The 18,342-nt window shown below is 37.5% G+C and overlaps 1 protein-coding gene across 5 annotated transcripts in view; it reads left to right on the forward strand.

Moving 5' to 3' along the window:
* Positions 1-18,342, forward strand: part of MYO1B (myosin IB) — a 172,807-nt gene that overhangs the window by 145,149 nt on the left and 9,316 nt on the right. For 2 of the 5 annotated variants that reach the window (XM_081051488.1, XM_081051489.1), the window contains exons 19-26: positions 298-391; positions 1,485-1,634; positions 4,191-4,259; positions 6,196-6,282; positions 8,410-8,496; positions 10,245-10,319; positions 11,704-11,838; positions 13,684-13,790. In XM_081051488.1, the coding sequence (XP_080907614.1) occupies positions 298-391; positions 1,485-1,634; positions 4,191-4,259; positions 6,196-6,282; positions 8,410-8,496; positions 10,245-10,319; positions 11,704-11,838; positions 13,684-13,790 (804 nt within the window). Of the gene's footprint in view, positions 1-297; positions 392-1,484; positions 1,635-4,190; positions 4,260-6,195; positions 6,283-6,567; positions 6,655-8,409; positions 8,497-10,244; positions 10,320-11,703; positions 11,839-13,683; positions 13,791-18,342 lie in introns of all 5 variants that reach the window. The other 3 variants (XM_081051490.1, XM_081051491.1, XM_081051487.1) reach the window with 2 other exon arrangements.

The raw sequence follows: 18,342 nt of genomic DNA on the forward strand, positions 1-18,342 counted from the left end.
TATACTTGATACAAGTATTGCTTCTGCTAATGAAATCAAGAAATTGTCTTTAATACATTTTTCTTAGAATATGTCATTTCGGAACCCACATTTACTCTTTCAGCATTTACTGGATTTGGTCTAATTTGTGGAATTCAGTCTTAATAATTCTTTGATAAAAGGATACTTACTGAAAGAGCAGTTACACTTGGAAGTGAAGCTATTTTTTGATATCACTGAGAACCTGATATCATGATTTAAGATAAGATAAACTATTTTTGTAACTCAGAAAACTCATTGTTTTTATTGATTTTTTAGGGCTGGTGTGGAGGTTCTGTTTAATGAATTAGAGATTCCTGTGGAAGAATACTCTTTTGGTAGATCAAAGATATTCATCCGAAACCCAAGAACAGTATGTAATCGAAACCTTTACACTGTGAACTTATAATCATATAGGCAAGTTCTTAAGGATGTTTGTAACATTACCTGAGATGCTACCAAGAAAGCTACATTCTCTGATTTATTTGCAAATGTCCAAGAGAGGATGGGCAACTAAGCGGTAATGGAAGAACGTGTATTTTTAATGAAACATTGAAGTCTTTGATAAGTTGTACAAGAAAGAAATCATAAAGAAACTGTTCGTACAATAGTAAAACCTCCCTAATTCATAGGAATTGGAGGTAAATTCAATCTGTCTTTGTACTATCTGAATTACACAATAATTTAAGGAAAGATAACCCTATTATGTAGAGGTACATGAAGGCACTCAAATTAAAACTTTAACAGTTAAAAAGAACACTTAAAATTCTATTTAGCAGAACTCCAAGGGAGTCTTTTTATAAATGAATAAGCTAGAATGAAGTAGTAATGAAAGGGTCTCCCTTTCATTAATAATTGCGTCCTTATACCATGTTTCCCCAAAAGTAAGACCTAGCCAGACAATCAGCTCTAATGCGTCTTTTGGAGCAAAAATTAATATAAGACCCTTTCTTATTTTACTGTAATATAAGACTGGGTCTTATATAATATAATATATAATATAGCATAACACAATATAACATAACATCACATATAATATATAAGACCGGGTATAATATAATATAATATAATATCATATAATAAACACCATGTCTTATATAAGACTGGGTCTTATATTAATTTTTGCTCCAAAAGATGCGTTAGAGTTGCTTGTCCGGCTAGGTCTTATTTTTGGGGAAACATAGTGTGAAGGTGAACCTAAGCTTAGTTCAGCTCTTCTCTGATTTATCATAAGTGCTGAATCACAGAATCTAAATTGTGGATTTTATATGAATTAATCAAAATAGTTTTCGTGTGGGCTGTTGCCCAGATTATCTATAATAATTAAGACAGTTATTCATATTTTTTTCTCATTGTGGTTGACGCCAACATCATGACATTTTTCCTCCTCAGAATGTCTTTTAAAATCTTGTATGCCATGAGTAATTGGTGGAATTTTGATAAACCCTCCTATCATTTCTTGTTAGTTATTCAAATTAGAAGACTTGAGGAAGCAAAGGCTTGAGGACTTGGCCACTCTCATTCAGAAGATTTATCGGGGATGGAAATGCCGCACACACTTCCTGCTAATGAGAAAAAGCCAAATTGTGATTGCTGCCTGGTACAGGAGATACGCTGTAAGTCCTCATCTTTTTAAATCTGTAATAACAATGCTCACTTGCAAACATTTGTTATGTACTTACTGTGAATGTCATTTTTACATATTTAATTCTCCCAATAGTCTTATGAAATGGGTGCTCTTATGGTCCCTTTTCTAGAGATAAGAAAACTAAGGCATGAACTGTTATGTAACTTGCCCACAATCACACAGCTGCCAAGTGGCAGAGATGGGATTTGAATCCAGGACAACTTTAGAGCTCGAATTCAGTATTCCACATTGTCTTCCACTGATATAGATATCATGGGAAATCTACATCTTGAATTTGGTCATCAGACTGAAGGTCCTTTAACCCTTTGACTATGGTAGGGTCAATTTTCCCAAATACTTGGTTGTTCTCCATTTATTATAGCAACACTGAAAATGGCTCTAATTCCAGAAAGCTAATGCCATATTTTAGTAGAATTGGGGGTTTGGTTGAAGGGTTGGATTTTCTTTGGTCCTCTGACATTTGGCCCTATTAATTATGGGAAAAGATTCAGTAAATAAAGTATGTCTACATAATTGATATGGAATTTCTTTTTGGATTTTCCTTTCTCACTTCATTATATGTTTCTTCAGAGGCATGCCACAGATTTGAGAGCATCCTGAAGGTTTATCTGTAGACTAGCTTGAACTTGGGTTGTGTTCTCACAAAAGGAATTTTAGTGAGAACACTGCTTCCAAATGCTTTTTCACTAGAATGAGCTGGAAGATGAATTCAATTTGTAGTCAAATCTCTTTTATAGTATTCTTTCTCTTTTTCAGCTATCGGGAGTTTTGGTATGAGGCACTGTGTTATGAGGACATAATTCATGCTGACCTATTCTCATGTAATAATAGATTTTAGTGTTTATTTCCAAGTTTTAGAAATTAATGAGATTCTTAAATGACTATGCTAAAGAACAATTGATTGGTCTTTAAAATTAGAGTATCTTTAAAATTGCTTCCTCTAGTTAAGAGTATAACCAACAATAGAAGTGCTAAAATATGAACCTGTCCAGCCACGTTAATGATAAATTTATTTATATGTATTCTGCAAAGGCACAGAGGACTGTTATCACCTAGCCTGGCTGCACATGGCAATGGTACTTGGCTCTTTTGCAGATTCATAATGTTCTATTTTCTGTTTGCCTGAGAAAGGGGAGACCAATAAATAATCAGTTCTCAAGGAGTCGTTTTTATCATTTCTCTTTTTGAGATCATTAAGAACATCCAATTTGGAAGTATACTGAATTAATCTATCTTGAATTCGACAAATAATTTGAAAACACCGATTCAGGGTCTGGGGATAGCAAGGTGAACAAGAAAACCTAATTTCTGACCTCACACGATTTATATTTAGTGAAGGACAATATGCATTTAAACAAATAAGCAATTGGAACAGTTATTGATTGTAGTAAGTGCTAAAAGGGAAATGGAAAACTGAGATAAAGAATAATGGGAAGCCAGGATATAACTTTAAATAAGATAGTTAAGGAAGATCTTCTGGAAGGGGCCATTTCATCAGAAGGATGAGAAGAAACAGCCAAAGCAAAGAACCAAGAATAGCGAGTGATTTTGTATCTCCAGATAAACAAAAAGTCACCATATGTATCATTAATTCATGATGCATTACGAGCATTATTATTCATAATTCTGTTTGTAGAATGAAAACAAATAATAGCTTAGTTTTTAGAGAAGATATGAATTTTGTACTAGTGTTATATCTGTTTCAGAATTTGAACTAAATACCCCAACCAGTTAACTAACATGTTATCCAAGCCAGTGATTGATTAAACTCAATATTTTCCCTCAGCCAAATAATAACTCAAATATTTTTCTGAATGCCCATTTTCAGTTACTGATTCTTTTAAAATCCATATTCTGTGATATTTCATGGTTCCTTGAGATCAGTTTTAAAGTGAGATGGTTATTTTCAAGTGATTTAGGGATTAAAAAAGAAAACATGGAGGAACCAAGTGGATGTCAGAAGTGTTGGTCAGATATTATAGGAAAAGTATGTTTCTGCAGCTCTGGCATATTACTCTGTGAGGAGTCTTAGATATTTTCCACCTCCTCAATTGACAGATGTGGAAACTGAGCCCCAGAGAAGGTCCCATTGTTCTTTTTGCCCTTTTCTCTGGTATTCTCTTTTCTGCTGCTCATGTGTTGATAACATCACCCTCTCTTTCCTGTGATCTTCCAAAGTGTAGCCTAGAGTCTTGGGAGGTTCTCATTTTACTTAAAAAATAGCCGTCATCTGGGTCTTCAGCGCGTTGTAATCTTTTGCTGGTCAAAGGTCTTGCCTCAATGTTGATGAAAACATAGCATCTGCAAAGTACAATAAAGCAAAGCACAATAAAACGGTATGCCTGTAGTAATTTTAGATTGTTTAATATTTTGGTTTATTTCCATATTGATTCCCAGAAGGAATATGGGTGATTAAGAGTTAATTGCCCTAAGTGAGCAGATAGTCTTTCTCAATCCTTGCAGTATATGTATTCCAGATATATAAACAGAGCTGCTAATAATATCTTCCCCTTTCATCCTACAGCAACAAAAGAGGTATCAACAGATAAAGAGTTCTGCCTTGGTAATTCAGTCTTATATCCGGGGTTGGAAGGTGAGTTTAAAAGAAGTGAACCTTATTTATTTGGGGTTTTCAGGTTCTTCACAAAGGACGACGTCTTTAGGCTCACGCTGCATGGGAGAGCTCCTCATCTCCTGCCGATTCTGTAAACAGTCCGGTCGAAAGAATAAATATTATGGGGCCAAGCTGGGGCCCTTGTGACCATGTCTTGGCGGCTTCCTTCTAACCGGCTTTCTTTTCAAGAGCTTTGTTCTCTGAGCAGGAAGTCCTTGAAATAATTCCGTACATGATTCCAATATCCTCCTGCCCTCTGTTTGTGAGGGAAGCTGTAGTCCCAAAGGCTGTCTCACACTGTTGCCTCCCTGCCTGTGAGTCCTGCCAGATCTTAGCACCCTCACCCCAGCAGCATCTTCCATCACTTTCCAGTAACCATCCTGCAGGCTGCCCCATAATGATCGAAAGATTCTGATCTCTGGCCACCCATTCTCCCAGGGTTCACCTTGGGGGACTGAGTTCTGGGTCCTTTCTGCCAAGGCTTGGTTCTGGGGTTAGCAAACTATGGCCCCCTGGCCAATTTTAGCTTACCTCCTGTTTTCATACAGCCTGAGAGCTAAGCATGGTTTTTATATTTTTAAAGCACTGTTAAAAAGAAAGATAAAAAAGACAAGACTGTTTTGTGACATGTAAAAATTAGATGAAATATTAAGTATAGGAAATACAAAAAGTTATATGAAATACATACACATATGAAATACAAAGTTCATGTAAATAAAATTGTATTGCTACAAACCACACTCGCTTCTTTTGCACTTGTTTGTGGTTATGTTAGTGATACCATGGCAGAGTTGAGTAGGACTGTGTTTCCCCGAAAATAAGATCTAGTCGGACAATCAGCTCTAATGCGTCTTTTGGAGCAAAAATTAATATAAGACCGGGTCAGGGAAACACGGTAGTGACAGAGAACATGTGACCTGAAAAGCCAAAATTTCTTAACCATCTGGCCATCTACAGAAAAAAAATTGACCCGTGCTCTGGGTCAAAGATACTTCAGGGCCTGTTCTGACCACTGCCCTGTTGGGAGGTTTTGTGGAGTGACATGGATCCAGTGGGACCACCTGAATGTCCTAGGCCCAGAATCCCTTTAGAGGGTAGAGTCCTCTGCTTTACAATGCTTTAAAAATATAAAAACCATCCTTAGGTCTCAGGCTGTATGAAAACAACGTAAGCTAAAATTGGCCAGGAGTCCAGTGGCATCAACTGACTTTTGCCTAGGCCTGTGGGCAACCCAGGGGCTCGGCAGTTGTCCCAAAGCAAATGCCAACGTACAAATCTGACCGTGTAAAGTAAGTGAAATTATAGCCTTAGACCTAATTACTGAGTCCTAGGGTCCAGGTCTCTAGTCTAGAGACATCAGAGGCAGGACTCACCCAAAGTCCACCTCCAAACCAGGCATTCTCCTGGCCCCCGCGAAATCGGGTTCCAGTAACTACTGGAAAGAAGCTACTCGTTTGGGACCAGTGAGAATTTTATCTTAGCAAATTGTTAAACTTGAATTAAAAACATAGCTACAGTTATATCCCTAGCTAACAATAATAAAAGTTATAAATAGATTTTGGTGGATTATTGGAGACCCTCCAACCTCATTCTGAGAACTGCTCCTTTTATCTTTGTGCACCAGCTTATATTGCTGTGGTCAGATTTTTTTCCTGTGACATTATTAGGCATGGGAGGCTGCTGTCCCATTCTGAGTTGGGGGCTGCTACACTGTTGTACTTGGTAATGTTTTCGTTTAACACTTTCTCATAGTTCTGTTTGGGGTTAATGAGCAACTTCCCTTTTTTCTTTAAGTTACTGATTTTTCACTTGAGAATGGGTGTTACGAGTATCTCTTAAGGTATTTTTGTATGTCACTATGGATTCCATGTTTTTTCATTAACTCAGTGTTTTTCTGGATGATTCTGCACCTTAGGCCAGAAAAATCCTGCGGGAGCTGAAGCATCAAAAGCGCTGTGAGGAAGCAGCCACCACCATTGCTGCATATTGGCATGGTACCCAGGTAGGCCAGAGACCGCCCCCAGGAAGGCAGGGGGTCGGGACGAACTCGGAACAACGGACACTGTCGTGTGGGAGGCACAGGAAATGTTTCACTGGCTTAAGCTACTGAGCACGCATTTGCTCTCTGCTCTTTCCAACATTTTGGTGTGGGGTGGTGGCACACGCTTTCTTTCGCGTTTACTATTTGGTGGTGACTGGTATCTGTCGTCTTCTTTCTCCATTGAAAATCAGCAGTAACCTTTCCTGCCTTAAACTTTTCTGTAACTCCTTTTCAAATGCATCACAGGCGCGAAGGGAACTGAGCCGGCTGAAGGAGGAGGCTAGGAATAAACATGCTATTGCAGTTATTTGGGCTTACTGGCTTGGATCGAAGGTACTTGATATGCACATCCCATCGCTCCATCCTGGAATCTGAAGTAATCAATCCGTAGTTCTAGCATATCAGGGGATGAATGACTACAATTAACAGTGGCTCACACTGGTGCACGTCCTAGCAGCTGGATTTAATAAACCTGGAGGTGTTAGTGTCAGTAGTGCACGGTAGGACTCTTAAGCATGTCTAGGCAAAAAAGATTAATTTCTTACTAATGAGGTACTAGTGTAGTTGCTGTTTTTTCAAAACTCTCAAGTAACATGCATGTGTGGTTTTTCCTTTTTTTTTTCTTCTCCTTTCCCCCCCTGACATTACTGGCAGTTTTCTAGAGGTATTTTTGTGTGTGGGGGCATGTTGAAAATGTTCAGATTTGGGCCTCAGTTGGTCTTCTGCAACATGTTGACAAGGGAAACACCTTTAACGCATGCCTTAAAAAAATACTAATCTGTGAATGAAACTTTTAGGCTCATTGTGGCAGCTATTGATTATTATAAGCCAAATGTTATATGTGGAGAGAATTATCATCTGTGATTTAACAGAAGGCTATATTCATCCAAAGCTAGCTCTAATTACCACTGAAAAATCTCAGGAATTTCAGCATCAGCTATTTGTTTTCAGAAACAAAGGCCTCCTGAAATGCTCTCACTAATCCCCAGGCAGAGTCGTGGGCTCTGTGAACATTTCACATACCCCAAGGGATGAGAGTTTTAGATGTTTTTGTTACTTAGAAAATCAAAGGTCATCTCTGCTAAAAATGTGTATTCCAATTAGAAACACAAGTATCCACAAAGTCCTATGTTTTTGAGTCTACCTTGTCAGCATTATAAGCCCATCTTGTGAGAAAAGTCAACATTTTTGCCCCAGTAAAGATCTTCATTTGCCAAAAACGCACCAAAGTTGTTCATTTGATTTTCCCTTGAAAATCAGTGAAGAACAAACTAGTCCCTTTAGTAAACGGTGGCAGAGGCAGAGGGACTCTCAGACAGTTAACCCTGCGAATTCTGCACTGAGGGAGCTCATTTCCCAGTTTGAGTGCTACCATGTAATAAGAAATCGATGCTGCCTATTTATACCTTTTAAAATAACATGCCTCAGATTAATGGTTCCTTAAGATTAATTTTTAAACCTATAAGTTGTATCTTTTTTTTTTTGCAAGATTGTTCCAGTTTGGGGCCTTAGCTGATACTGAATTTTGATACATGCTGCTTCCAATTTTCTAACTGGAAAGCATTTTGAGTTTTGTGTTTTTGTTTGAACTTCAGAGGAACAACCATCATTCCTTCCAATTTTCTAAATGGTTGTTCACAAGAGATGTCTTTTTATGAGTCCAAATAAATGAACTTGGGAATTTCTCTTTAGCTCTCCCCCCTTCACCCACCCCTTCCACCTCCTAGCAGCAAAGGGAAGTCCACTGAAATTATTAGGAACCACTCATAGTTCTAAGGCTTTGATAAGGGTGGGAGGGAGTGAAACTGGGGGAGAAATAAGGAAAAGAATGGAATCAAGGAGGCGGAGGAGTGCTTACCTGAAGAACCACACAGATTGCCCTCCTCTGGCACAGAATCTCAACACACTAAAAATGCCAGGGACTGCACCAGCCTGACACTGATTCTTTGGGTTTAAATGATTATGCACAGTTCCTCTATCACTCTGAAATCCTTATTCATAAATTGGCTCTTCTATTTGGTGGGGTGTCTTTCGGGTCATTTGTGCTGTCTGCATTGGGCTCTCTTATTTACCATCTAAACATTCTAGGCTCGAAGGGAATTGAAACGCTTGAAGGAGGAGGCTAGGCGTAAGCATGCAGTTGCTGTCATTTGGGCTTACTGGCTTGGACTGAAGGTACTTCCTCAACCCCTTTTCTCTGTCCAGGGTGAACTCAATAAAGCCTCGCACCTACTAACCCTGAAAAAACGATTGATTATGCTTGCTGATGGTCTGCACAGCCTTTTACAATGTCATCTTGCCTAATTTTGTTTCTTTTTGAAAACAAACATGTACACTAATGTTTTCCGATTTTTATTCTGGTGCATTAATTTAAATAGTAGGTTTAAAGGAATAGCAATGTAGCATATTTTATCCAAGACATTTTATTATCCAAGTTCTGTTTTATACTATCTTTAGGAGGATGAAGTGCCCTTTTTTTTTTTTTAAATTCATGAGATGATTACAATAGGTGAGCTAAAAGCTGACCCACTGTCTGCAGTGACCATCAGGGGTTATCAGCCTTTTGTTTCCCTTTATCTGCCTATTCTGCTCCAATGATGGGTCCTGGAGCAGAGCTTTCTTCAAAGTGACCATCATTCTAATTGTTCAGCATAGAACCCAAACGGTTTTGCTTAAATGTACAGATTTTGACGAATAAGACCAGCAGTGGATCATTCAGGTTAAAGAGAACCTTAGCATCAAGTGGCTTCTAATTTAGGGCATGGTTTATTTCAAAATGGTGCTTACTACTTGAGGTAAGGATGCATGTAAGTAAATACAATTAAGAAATAAAAATGAATCTAAAATGTTCTGTTTCAGGAATTTTGAACACGTTCTATACCTACTATTTTTTAAAAATCAACACTAAGGGTTTTATTTCCCATTTTATTCACATTTTCTAATTTGCATTCTACCTTTCATAAGAGGAAGGAACAGACAACATTGGGTCAGGATTTTTACTCTCTTTAATGACTTCTACCAGGGACATCACATTTATCTTCAGTTTTCTGGGTTTAACTGACTACATGTGATTTCAAAAATACTTTCATGTTAGGAGTGTGTGTTAGCAACCTGTAAACCAAATTCAGTTGAATTATTCAGATAGGCTAATATTTGACTAAAATCTAACGCTCCAGTAGATGGCTGGATAATAATAAATATTTAAGTATTTTTCCCTCAATTTCAAAATTTAATTATTCATTTAGCAAACACCTCACTCAGTTATTTTATTTGTTAGACATTAGTATAAAATGTAAATATGACTGTCAGAAGGGAGAAATAGGTAAATTGAAACTATGATCTGATGTCTTAAGTGCAGTGATAATATTCAGTAGAAAGATGGGTAGGAGTAGGGATGAGAGAAAAATTAATGCCATTAGGAGATAATGGTAGTTCAAATCTTTTTTTTTTTTTAAATTCTTATTTTTAATCACCTTCAGTTCTCAGTGAGCAGTACTGAAATCCTATTTTCATATGTAAGGCTTTTGGAAACTGCAGCATACTTCTTCAGGCATGTTTTGACTTTTCAGAACAATTTGAAATAAAAATTACCTTACATAATTTTTTCTGAAATATATTTTGATTTGTGACAAGTTTGCAGCTATGCCTGAAAATGTCTTTCATTAAATAATCTGGTTTTTTAAAAACTGGTTTAGAGGATTTAAGACATCAAAACATTCTGGTCTTATCACTTTGCATCTCTTAATTCCTTTTTCTCTGACTTAAAATTCACTGTCCCAGTAGGCTTCAATTGTTTTACTACATCCAGAGAGGCACTTACAAATTTATTTGTTTCACCTATTTTCATTTTTAATAGAGGTATATCATGTGTATGGGCATCTGCTGGCCACACCTTAACTGCTATATTCTGCTTCTTTTTAAAGGTACGTAGGGAGTACAGGAAATTCTTCAGAGCCAATGCTGGAAAGAAAATTTATGAATTTACAATTCAGAGAATTGTAAGTTTACATTTTAAATATGACTCATTAGCATTACTGGATTAAGTAGTTAATAAGATCAACTCAATAATTTGTGACTTTCTTGGTAATAGTTAAATCATAAATCTGAGACTGAGAGATTGTGACCTTTTTTATCATCTCCCCTCAAGTTCAGGCAGAATTGTATCTAAAAGAGTTATTTATGGTCCATATATAATTAATAAAAGATTCTTATTTGACAGTGAGAACATACTTTGGGAAAAGTGAGTGAAGTCAAGAAAGCCAGATGTCTTAGTTATAATAAAAATCCCATGGATTGGGTGGCTTAAATTATAAATATTTATTTCTCACACATCTGGAAGCTAGGCAACCCAAAATCAGGCTGCCAGCCTAGTGTGGTTCTGGTGAGGGCCTCTTTTTGTTTTCATCACATGGCAGAGAGAAAGAGAAAGAAGCTGTTTCCTGTCTCTTATAAGGGCCCTAATCTCATCATGGGAGCTCTACCCTTACGACCTCATCTAAACATGATTACCTCCCACAGGCCCCATCTCCTAATGTCATCCCATTGGCAGTTAGGAATTTGGGGGAAATAGCGAGGTCTTGCCCTATAAACTGCTGCAGCAAAGCAAGGTTGGCAAACAAGTTAGTGGGTAGAGGGGTGAAGGAGAGCAAGGCTGTGCCACTCTACCCGGATGGACTCTAGAGTCCCCACTGCCTCACAGAGAAGTGTTTGTAGTGGTGAAGAGTGCAGACTCTGGAGTCAGCTTGCTCTACCACTTACAGATGTGTGACTCGAGCACATTTTTTAACTTCTATGAGCCTCATTTCGTCATCTGTAAAATAGGGATGATAATACTATTAATAGCACTAAGCTCATAGGGTTGTGGTAAGGATTAAAATGGAACGGTGGCATAAAGCTCTAACATTGCCCATGTGAAGTAGAGCAGTGCTGTCCAATAAAACTTTCTGTAATGATGAAAATGTTGTACATCTTTGTGGTACAGTAGAGTAGCCGCTAGCCACACGTGGCTATTGAGCACTTGAAATGTAACTAACGTGACTGACGAACTAGGTTTCTAATTTTATTTAATTTTGATTACTTAAAATTAACATGTACGAGCATAAATAGCCACTCGTGACTAGTGGCTAAAACAGTACCGCTCTCTAGCATTAGCTGGTGTAGTATTAGTGATAGCGTTCTTTTCTCTTAACCATTTGGTAGAGCTCAGATTTCCTCAACCAGTATGAAGAGTGGCATAGAGACTTTCCAGGGGATTTACAGTTTTATGAACTAAAACTTGCTGGATTCCACTAAAGACTGCTTTGTTTGATTCCAGTTTATGTAAAACAATGTGTTTTCTGGTATATTTTGCTCATCGGGTATTTTCTGTCAAACCCCATGCAGATGCAAAAATACTTCTTGGAAATGAAAAATAAGATGCCTTCCTTATCTCCAATAGACAAGAATTGGCCATCAAGACCTTACCTATTCTTGGATTCTACTCACAAAGAGCTAAAAAGGATTTTCCACTTGTGGAGGGTAAAAAAAAATGTTATGTTTTTTTCGGGGATGTCTTATCATATATTTTGAGTGTATGAAAGGTGTTATGCAGAAGCAGATTTTACCACATTCTTCCTCTAGCCTGGAGGAGAATTACTTGAGGACTTTGGTATTTTTGAGTCATGCATTGTACTTGGCTTCCCTTGAGAAATCCGAGAGCAGCCAGGTCCCTCTGGTGGTCTCCTCTCCTCCAGAGAGGCTGGAAAGGTGGGGTTGGGGAAGATGGAGCATGGCTGCCCTGTTTTTCCCTTTCATACTCCAGTTGCTTTCAAGTAGTTGAGCTTTGTTTGTTTTTTCCATCCGATCTGAAGGAATACTACTATAGAAGATGGAAATAATTAAATTTGAACATCTTCACACAATATAGTTAAATTCTGCAAATTATATGTGTTTACTTTTGTAAGATTTATTGAACCCATACACAGACACACATTTTGATGGACTGGAAAAAAAGCTTTAAAATCCCCTCAAAGACATTACAATTTCTTTCTACCTGAATTAAAGGGAAGCTGAAAATCTATTTGATGTTGCCTTGGCTCACTTAATTTTACATCAGAGCATAACATATAATTTAGGTGTTGCCCAGCATGGGGTACATGGGATGTTTCTATAGATGTTGACCTTATTTCAATAACTTAGTTGAAAAACGGAATGCTAAACACATATAGGTATCAGATATCATAAAACATTAGATTGAAAGCCTTATATCTAGTAAGTGAATGATTGATGGATACATCTGGGAAACTCTTTGCCACCCAGCGTGTAGGCTTGTTCCTTACCAAAATCACGTATGTATAGAGTGACATCATCACTAATTAATGTAATGATTGTACCAAAAGAAAATGTGGAACTGGATTTTGAGATCTGTTCCCTAACTTCGTCAGTTTGGAGAGATTTACCAACGTTTTGATGTTCATCTCCCCTTTTGAGTCTGCCATAAACTATTTTCCAAAATAACAGTGGGAAGCTGCTCACGCTGGGGGTCCGCTCTGCCTCTGCTCTCCACTGGCTCTGAATCTCACCCTTATCTCCCTCGATGGGAGCTGGAAAATGAGAGGGATGTATTATTCCTGAAAGGGTGGACAGCAGTGCTAGCATTCCTTTGTACAGTTAATGTCAGTGGTTCTCAACCACACCTGTAATTGAATTTCTTAGGCGTTCATCTAAAAACACCCAGCCCTGCTCCTCTCACTACCCTGTGTCTCCTTTCGAAGCCATCTCAAAATCGGGGTGAAGAGGAGATTTCTGAGGTCTCATGTCCACATTGTAAAATGGTAGTGGGGGATTTGGAGCAGTGTTTTTCAAACTATAGGGCATAGCACATTTGTAGGTTGTGAAATCAATTTAGTAGGCTACCAACAACATTTTTAAATGAAATAGAATAGAATAGAAAATAGTGTACCCAACATTTTGAAAGGATACGTAAGTATCGTTTTGTGAAGCTTTTGTGTCGTTGACTGTGTGTAAATGTGTGCACTGGGTTGTGCTGTACGATGTTTTTCTTACTGTGAATCTCTTAAAAGAGCGCGGCAGCCTCAGATCTGAAGGATGTCCAGGGACTGACATCATAGTGGGAGAAAAGAGTACACGCAGCAAGGCCTATGCCAGCAGCGCCCTTGCATGTTTTGAAGTTTCCCAAGTTCTGCAGAATAAGCAATAAAACCCACAAAGGAAAAATGCTTTTGGCCTTTTAAATGAATGTTTCATATACATTTACTCTTATTCTTGCTGCTGTTAAATTGGCTTATTATATGTAAGAATGAGTAATGATTTATTTATATAAGCAATATCTTATGTTTTCCCCCTTTTCTTTATATCTCACAGTGTAAAAAATACAGGGACCAATTCACAGACCAGCAGAAACTTATATATGAAGAGAAACTAGAAGCCAGTGAACTCTTCAAAGACAAGAAGGCTTTATACCCATCTAGGTATTATGGCTTTGCTTTCCTGATAAAATCAGTATTTTAACAGTCTCTCAAATATGTTTGTAGGTCTTTTCTGGTAGAGTTTGATTTGGGTAATGCATGAGAGAGTTTTAATTTTATGAATTATTTTATGAGCAGCTAGATATGAGCAACATAAACACAGTGGAGCAGCAGCTTCCATACTGTGATGAAATGAGATTACCTTAGTTGGTTTTACTCCATTGGCATTAGCTTGAACACTTAACTAAAGTAGAAGTTGTGATTTAAAGTAAAAATTGTATACTCTGTTAAGATAAGTTTACATTGCAAATTCCTATTAGTTTTCCATAGTTTTCTGAGACCAGTCCAATTTCTGTTGGCCGTATACTGTCATTACCATTCCAGTCTTCCTGCTTTGTTTAAGAGGCTGGGTCAGAATCTCCTTTTTAAGATCAATGAAAAGAGTGAGCCAGTCTGTCCCTTTCTGAGTTTAAGCACTGGTCTGTGGTGGCCTTCGGTCTGCTAACTCTTTGGGCATGACTTTGGTGTTCTGTGCAGCAAGTTTGGTTCCTTTACTGTAGATGTCAAGTACTCAGTGAGATAACAACACCGATTGCAAGTTGACCAAGGGAAGTCTTTGGTGAAGATTACTTACCTTACATTTCCCAAGTTCATCATTGCTCCCCAGAATTCTTACCCCTTTTCATCTGGTATTTATTAAAAAAAAAATGGATGGTATAATTTCAAGCCAAATCTATAACAATTTTTTGTTCCTCCCCACGAATGGCCTAGAAATAAAAATGCATTATATGCTAAGTATATTCACGTGTATTACATATGGTGTATTTTATTCTCTGTGTCTTCACACATTTGAAAGCTCTTTTTGTTTTTGTTTTTATTATTAGTTTCAGGTGTATAAAATAAGATAGCGATTAGATATTTACACACCTCACAAAGTGATAATCCCAACAAGTCTACTACCCATAGTTGACATTCAACATTATTTTATATTACCGTATTTCCCCGTAAATAAGACCTAGCCGGACAATTAGCTCTAATGAGTCTTTTGGAGCAAAAACTAATATAAAACATGGTCTTATTTTGCTATTATATAAGACCAGGTCTAATATAGTATAGTATAGTATAGTATAGTACAGTACAGTATAGCATAGTACAGTATAGTATAATACAATACAATATAATATAAGTTTTGCTCCAAAAGACGCATTACAGCTGATTGTCCGGCTAGGTCTTATTTTCAGGGAAACAGGGTAGTTACTCATAGTATTGTCATAAAATTTTTTATGTATCTGTGGCGTCTGTTGTCATTTCTCTTTCATTTCTGATTTTATTTATTTGGGTTCTCTTTTTCTTGATGAGTCTGGTTAAAGGTTTGTCAATTTTGTTTATCTTTTCAAAAAACCAACTCTTGGTTTCATTGATCTTTTGTAATTTTTTTGCCTCTGTTTCATTTGTTTCTGCTTTGATTTTTATATTTCCTTCCTTGTACTCACTTTGGGCTTTGTTTGCTGTCCTTTTTCCAGGTCCCTTAGGTGTAAAGTTAGATTGTTTATTTGAGATTTTTCTTGTTTCTTGAGACAGGCCTGCATTGCTGTGAATTTCCCTCTTAAGACTGCTTTTGCTGTGTGTCATAGATTTTGTGTCATTGTGTTTTCATTTTCATTTGTCTCAAGGTATCTTTTAATTTCTTCTTTGATCTCATTGTTCACCCATTCATTATTTAGTAGCATGTTATTTAGTCTTCATGTGTTTATGTGTTTTTCAGGTTTTTTACTTGTAATTGATTTCTAGTTTCATACCACTGTGGTCAGAGAAGACGCTTGATATGATTTCAGTCTTCTTAAATTTATTGAGACTTGTTTTGTGGCCTAACACGTGGTCTAGTTTGGAAAATGTTCCATGTCCACTTGAAAAGAATGTATATTCTGCTGCTTTGCGGTGAAATGCTCTAAAAATATCAATTAAATCCACCTAGTCTAGTGTGTCATTTAACCCTGCTGTTTTCGTGTTAATTTTGTCTGTTTTCCAATGGTGTCAGTGAGGTGTTAAAATCCCCTACTATGATTGTGTTGTTGTTGACCTCTGCCTTTATGTAAGTCAGTATTTGTTTTTTTATATTTAGGTGCTTCTGTGTTGGGTGCATGAATGTTTACTTAGGTTATGTCCTCTTGTTGGATTGATTCCTTTATTATGTAATGTCTTTCTTTGTCTCTTATTATAGTCTTCATTTTAAATTCTATTTTTTCCCATATAAGTATTGCTACTCAGGATTTTTTTTCTTTTCCATTTGTGTGAAATATCTTTTTCCATCCCAGTCTGTGTGTCTTTCAATCTGAGATGGGTCTCTTGTAGACAGCATATGTATGGGTCCACTCAGCTACCTATGTCTTTTTTTTTTTAGTTTACCTACATTTTTTTTATTAGTTTCAGATGCACAAAACAATGTACTAGTTAGATATTTATCATTTATATCCCTCACACTGTGTCGACCCCCCTATCCCCATCCACTATACTTTGAGAGATCATTTATATAGTATGTTACCCTATGTCTTTTGATTGGAGCATTTAATCCATTTACATTTAAAGTGATTATTGTTAGGTACATAGTTATTGCCATTTTACTATTCATATTTTTGATGTTTGTTTCTTTGTTTGATTTCCCCCTTCTTTCTCTTAAAGTAGTCCTTTTACCATTTCTTGTAGTACTGGCTCGGTTAATGAATTCCTTTAGCTTTTTCTTGTCTGGGAAGCTCTTTATTTCAATTTTAGTTGATAACCTTGGACAGAGTAGTCTAGGTTGTAGGCCCTTGTTCTTTCATTACTTTGAGTATTTTCTGCAACTTCCTTTTGGCCTGCAAAGTTTCTGTCGAGGAATCAGCAGACAGTCTATGGGAGCTCCGTTATAGGTAACTAGTTGTCTTTCTCTTGCCGATTTTAGGATTCTCTCTTTGTTTTTAACCTTTGCCATTTTAATTATAATTCGTCTTGGCCTGTAATTCGTGTGGGCCTGTTTGGGTTCATCTTGTTTGGAACTCTGTACTTCCTGGGCTTGTGTGTCTATTTCCTTTGCCAGGTAGGAAAATTTTCCGTCATTATTTCTTCAAATAAGTTCTCGATCTGTTGCTCCCGCTCTTAGCCTTCTGGTACCCCTATGTGAATGTTGTCATGTTTGATGTTGTCCCAAAGTTCCCTTAAACTAGCCTATTTTTTTAAATTATTTTTTCTTTTTGTTGTTCCTATTGGGTGTTTTCTATTACCTTTTCTTCTAAATCGCTGCTTCGATCCTCTGCTTCATCTAATTTGCTGGTGATTCCTTCTAGTGTATTCTTCATTTCAGTTATTGTATTCTTCACTTCTGACTGTTTTTTAATGGTTTCTATGTCCGTCTTAACGCTTACTGTCACTTTGTTGACGTTCTCAGTGAGTTCCTTAAGCATTCTTATAGCCAGTGTTTTAAACTGTCTGGTAGGTTGATTGCCTCCATTTCATTTAGTTTTTATTCTGTAGGTTTCTCCTGTTCTTTTATTTGGGATATGTTTCTTTGTTTCCTCTGTGTTTGTTTCTATGTATTAGATATACCTCCTATGTATCTCAGTCTTTGCCAAGTTGCCTTATGTAGTATATGTTCTGTGTAGTCCAATGGCACAGTCTGCCTGATGTCCTGTGTGTGTGTTCCAGGAGTGTCCCTTGTGTGTGTTGTCCTGTTGTAGTTGAGCCTTGATTACTTTTGGCACCAGTGGGTGATATTGACTCTTAGGCTGACCGGCTGTGAGGATTGGTGACACCCACAGCGTATGAGCTGCTTTGTGGGGGCTGGCCCCTTGGAGGAGAATTGCCCCCATGGGCTCTTGTACCTGTAAGACCACCGTTCGTGTGTGCCCCTTGTGGGGCTAGCCAGGTATTGCTCTGGTGTGGTCTGAAGCTGTTGTCTGGGTGTGTTGTTTCTGGTGTCTCTTTGGGAGGGGTTTCCATGCAGGTCAATGTCAGCCTTGCCTGTGACCTGCGTGCTGGACAAGTGGGGGTGGGGGAGTGGCCTCACAGTGAACCACGGCTGGCTGCCACCAGTATTGGGCTTGGGGCAGAAAGCTCTTCTTTTTAAAGGATTAAAAGAACATATATTGCCAGACTCATTGTGTTTAAATGTTTTAAATGACACAGCTTCCTCAATCAGCTGATAAGCTGCTTGAGCTGGTTTATACTTTCCTAAGTCAAACATAGCATCTAAATTCAAAGTCGTCCCAAGTGTCTGCTATATACAACAGTGTATTCACACAGAAAAATTGTCTCTGTTTTCTCCAGCAAGTAATTTTATTTAACGTTTTTTTTATATATTTTTAAATTGTAGAGTAACCTCCTTAATTAACATTCCCTGTGGATGACTCTTCAGAAACTGGAGAGAGAAAAATGCATTTTTGAACAAACAAATTCAAAGGCTCTTAGCACTTTTTATTAAACACACTTTTGAACGTGAACAACAACAAAAAATGTAAATGTCAAGCCAATTTTTTGGAGGGTGTTATTTTAGTTTTCAGGGATGGTGGCGCGCTCACTCTAT

Source organism: Rhinolophus hipposideros (genome assembly GCF_964194185.1).
Source record: "Rhinolophus hipposideros genome assembly, chromosome: 6".
In the NCBI taxonomy this organism is placed as follows: Eukaryota; Metazoa; Chordata; class Mammalia; order Chiroptera; family Rhinolophidae; genus Rhinolophus; species Rhinolophus hipposideros.